Below are 5,128 nucleotides of genomic sequence, written 5' to 3' on the forward strand. Positions count from 1 at the left end.
TTACTCCAGTAGTATTTTACTGGGTGTCTTTCACCTCAGTCATTTTCTATGAAGGTATCTTTACTTTTCCTCAAGTATGATAATTGGGTACTTTTCCCACCTCTGCTCACCATGCTCATCCCCTGTGCGTCGCAGAACATGCTGGCGGGGGCGCTGTTTGGTCCATGGCAGGGTCTGGTCCTGGCCTGTCTTCTGACCACCACTGGCTCTACCTTCTGTTACCTGCTCTCTGCTGCCTTCGGGAAGAGCTACGTCACACGCCTGTTCCCCGAAAAGGTGGACATGCTGCAGAACAAGGTGTGACAGAGAGACAGAGTATGTTGTTCCTCACCACAGTACCATGGGGTTGTTGGAGGAGGGTGTAGGACTGGGGGGGGGGGGGGGGGGGGGGGGTACAGGACCCTTCCTTTGCCTCATGTCCTTTGATTACAATTCTCTAAAGATAGACTAGAGGGGTGTGTGTGTGTGTGTGTGTGTCTCTCCTCTTACAGTGTCCTTGGCTTACATATTAGGTTAGACAGGTGTAACAGATGACCAGTGAGGAGCAGAAGTCTGGTCTGATCACCAGTATAACAGTGTCTGATCAACAGTATAACAGATGACCAGTGAGGAGCAGAAGACTGGTCTGATCACCAGCATAACAGATGACCAGTGAGGAGCAGAAGACTGGTCTGATCACCAGTATAACAGATGACCAGTGAGGAGCAGAAGACTGGTCTGATCACCAGTATAACAGATGACCAGTGAGGAACAGAAGACTGGTCTGATCACCAGTATAACAGATGACCAGTGAGGAGCAGAAGACTGGTCTGATCACCAGTATAACAGATGACCAGTGAGGAACAGAAGACTGGTCTGATCACCAGTATAACAGATGACCAGTGAAGAACAGAAGACTGGTCTGATCACCAGTATAACAGATGTGATCGTACTTCGTAACTCTCTTGGGTTTTTTGTTTGTAAAGAAAAGACTGTCCAGCCAGCGGTCCCAGTTGATTGGTGATTAATAAAAGACTGTCCAGCCAGCGGTCCCAGTTGATTGGTGATTAATAAAAGACTGTCCAGCCAGCGGTCCCAGTTGATTGGTGATTAATAAAAGACTGTCCAGCCAGCGGTCCCAGTTGATTGGTGATTAATAAAAGACTGTCCAGCCAGCGGTCCCAGTTGATTGGTGATTAATAAAAGACTGTCCAGCCAGCGGTCCCAGTTGATTGGTGATTAATAGACACCAGGAAACACATGTTCAGGACAACAGTTTGTTGATCGCTGCAGATTTGTGAATCGTCTGTTGGCATGGAAATAACTGAATTAGAGCATGCTGGGTAACTCTCTCTTATAGAAAAGTGCATCCCAGGAAGCCACCAATATCTAACAGGTACTGTACACAAATATACACTGAGCTAAAATATAAACACAACATGTAAAGTGTCATGAGCTGAAATAAGATCCCAGACATTTTCCATATGCACGAAAAGCTTATTTTTCTCAAATGTTGTACGCATATTTGTTTATAACCCTGGTAGTGAGCATTTCTCCTTTGCCAAGATAATCCATCCACCTGACAGGTGTGGCATATCAAGAAGCTGATTAAACAGCATGATCATTACAAATGTGCACCTTGTGCTGGGGGACAATAAAAGGCCATAGAAGTATATCATGTATATAATGCACTATTTCAGAATGTGACCTCCCCCTATCTGCAAGCATGACCTATGACATAACACCTTATTGATATGTAAATTCAACCGACCAATAGGAATACATAAACAGTGGCAAGGGAAACATAACTAAGCGTGTTACACAGGGTAAGAATGCAGAATGCCATGTGTTCTTTTACAGTGCTGGGACTTTAGTAATATCCCTCCAATCATTCATTAATAAGTACATTTAAAATGACAGTTCTCTCTTCCTCTTTACCTCCTGCTCTCTCCATCTCCTCTTCTCTCCCACCCCCCCTCCTTCCCCCTCTACCTCATCCTTTCTCCCACCCCCTCTCTACCTCCTCCTCTCCCATGCCCTCTCCTTCCCACTCTACCTCCTCCTCTCTCCCATGCCCTCTCCTTCCCTCTCTACCTCCTCCTCTCCCATGTTTTCTCCTTCGCTCTCTACCTCCTCCTCTCCTTCCCTCTCTACCTCCCTCTCCCATGCCATCTCCTTCCCTCTCTACCTCCTCCTCTCTCCCATGCCCTCTCCTTCCCTCTCTACCTCTCCTCTCCCACCCCCTCTCTCCCATGCCCTCTCCTTCCCTCTCTACCTCCTCCTCTCCCATGTTCTCCTTCTCTCTCTACCTCCTCCTCTCTCCCATGGCCTCTCCTTCCCTCTCTCCCATGCCCTCTCCTTCCCTCTCTACCTCTCCTCTCCCACCCCCTCTCTCCCATGCCCTCTCCTTCCCTCTCCCACCCCCTCTCTCCCATGCCCTCTCCTTCCCTCTCTCCCACCTCCTCTCCCATGCCGTCTCCCACCCTCTCTCCCATGCCCTCTCCTTCCCTCTCTCCCATGCCGTCTCCTTCCCTCTCTCCCATGCCGTCTCCCACCCTCTCTCCCATGCCGTCTCCCACCCTCTCTCCCATGGCCTCTCCTTCCCTCTCTCCCATGCCCTCTCCTTCCCTCTCTCCCATGCCCTCTCCTTCCCTCTCTCCCTCCTCCTCTCCCACCCTCTCTCCCATGCCCTCTCCTTCCCCTCTCTCCCATGCCCTCTCCTTCCCTCTCTCCCTCCTCCTCTCCCATGCCCTCTCCCCCCCTCTCTCCCATGCCCTCTCCTTCCCTCTCTACCTCCTCTCTCCCACCCTCTCTCCTTCCCTCTCTACCCCTCCTCTCCCCTTCCCTCTCTACCCCTCCTCTCCCATGCCCTCTCCTTCCCTCTCTACCCCTCCTCTCCCATGCCGTCTCCCTCCTCCTCTCCCATGGCCTCTCCTTCCCTCTCCTTCCCTCTCTCCCTCCTCCTCTCCCATGCCCTCTCCTTCCCTCTCTCCCACCTCCTCTCTACCTCCTCCTCTCCCATGCCCTCTCCCACCCTCTCTCCCATGCCCTCTCCTTCCCTCTCTACCTCCTCCTCTCCCTCCCCCTCTCCCATGCCCTCTCCCACCCTCTCTCCCATGCCCTATCCCCCCCTCTCTCCCATGCCCTCTCCTTCCCTCTCTCTGTCAGGTGGAGGAGAACCGTAGCAGTCTGTTCTTCTTCCTCCTGTTCCTGCGGTTCTTCCCCATGACTCCTAACTGGTTCCTGAACGTCACGTCCCCCATCCTCAACATCCCTGTCTCCATGTTCTTCTTCTCCGTACTCATCGGTGAGAAGCAGAAGCAGCACAACACACATGACTATTATATAATACTACTGAGAATGACACGATACGTCATTTTGCTTAAGACGTGAAGACTTACATTAGCTCACTAAGTTAATGTCTAGGCTTTAGCTCAGAAGGCTAACACAGTCTCTCCCTTGTTACATTGAAGTACTGCTACAACAGATGTCATTAATTACCAGATCATGTCCACCTTAACTGTTCCGAACTCTCCCTCCTCCCATATCGCCTTTAGCTCAGTGGTCTAACACAGTCTCTCCTCTCCTTCCCCAGGTTTAGTGTTTATCTAGGAGGTCTAACTCAGTCCCTCCTCTCCTTCCCCAGGTCTAGTGTTCATCTAGGTCTAACTCAGTCTCTCCTCTCCTTCCCCAGGACTAGTGTTTATCTAGGAGGTCTAACTCAGTCCCTCCTCTCCTTCCCCAGGTCTAGTGTTCATCTAGGTCTAACTCAGTCTCTCCTCTCCTTCCCCAGGACTAGTGTTTATCTAGGAGGTCTAACTCAGTCTCTCCTCTCCTTCCCCAGGACTAGTGTTTATCTAGGAGGTCTAACCCAGTCTCTCCTTCCCCAGGTCTAGTGTTTATCTAGGAGGTCTAACTCAGTCTCTCCTCTCCTTCATCAGGTCTAGTGTTTATCTAGGAGGTCTAACTCAGTCTCTCCTTCATCAGGTCTGATCCCGTATAACTTCATCTGCGTGCGGACCGGCTCCATCCTGTCAGAGATCTCTTCCCTGGACGATATCTTCTCCTGGGGGACGCTGCTACAGCTGTTGGCCATCGCCTGTGTGGCCCTGCTTCCCGGAGCCCTTATCAAGCTCTACAGCCAGAACCACCTCCAACTGGACGGGCTGCAGCAGAATGGACGACACAGACAGAACCAGGGACAAGCAGCTGACGACAGAAAGAGGAGATGACCCTGCTGAAATACAGCCATGCTGGGTCTGATTGACCTTGACTGACCCCGCTGGACTGGATTGGCCACCACCACTACAGCTTTACACAGAGGAGTTTATAGACTTGGTTTCAGGGGGAGAGAAACGTCTTAACTGCCACTATGCCGAGGATACTTAAAGGTCATGAACAGTCGTGTTTTTCATGAAATCTGATGATATTTGGATGAAACCAGATCAAAGTATGATGACCAAAGTATGAAAAAAATGAGTGTTTCTCCTACGTTGATCAAGGTTGGTCAGAAAGATACTGGTCCCCCATGTCAAACACTTCAGGATTATTACGGGAAAAGGGGTGACATCACCCTAACTCTCATTTTAATACACCAATGGTAACATGATATTCTCTTACCTCATTTAAATAAGTACCGCTTTGTAACCAACATCGGAGAAGGTGTGTTTGTGGAGGGGTGTGGTTTATACAGCTACTCTACTGGTGCCTGTAAGGTGTCATCAAATATAATTACAAGTTTACACTATTCATCTATGGTAGAGATACTTATGTCTCGCCTTTCATCTGTCTGGTGTTACTGGTCTTCAAGCGTGGAACAAAATGGGGGGGTAGTTGTCATTCAACACATTCGTCAGTGCTGCTGTGAACCCCTCCCAGCAGAGACATGCCAAATGACGCTATTTCAATGTTTGAGCTGATTTGTGTACCACCTGATTTGCCAGGGCTGAATTTACTGCAGGACTGCAGCCCAGGTTGACATCAGGGGTTTCAAAGAGCTGTCAGTCAAGGCCAGCTCATGAATATAAAGCTCCCTGCCCACTCTGCCTGTCTTTTCAAACTTCCTGATAGTTAGCCGGGAAGAAGAATAGACCTTTTCTTCAAATGTTGAGCATTTTAATCCCCAAAATATATCATGGATGATATTTTA

General features: G+C 49.7%; 1 protein-coding gene across 1 annotated transcript; it reads left to right on the forward strand.

Annotated features, from left to right (window-relative positions):
• Nucleotides 1-90: 90 nt before the first annotated feature.
• Nucleotides 91-4,745, forward strand: LOC110516612 (transmembrane protein 41A-B-like). Its single transcript, XM_036951555.1, has 3 exons — nt 91-297; nt 3,148-3,286; nt 3,967-4,745. Exons 1-3 carry the CDS (start codon nt 112-114, stop codon nt 4,209-4,211), a joined length of 570 nt encoding a protein of 189 aa, XP_036807450.1. The 5' UTR covers nt 91-111; the 3' UTR covers nt 4,212-4,745.
• Nucleotides 4,746-5,128: the final 383 nt, after the last annotated feature.

Source organism: Oncorhynchus mykiss, chromosome 18 (genome assembly GCF_013265735.2).
Source record: "Oncorhynchus mykiss isolate Arlee chromosome 18, USDA_OmykA_1.1, whole genome shotgun sequence".
In the NCBI taxonomy this organism is placed as follows: Eukaryota; Metazoa; Chordata; class Actinopteri; order Salmoniformes; family Salmonidae; genus Oncorhynchus; species Oncorhynchus mykiss.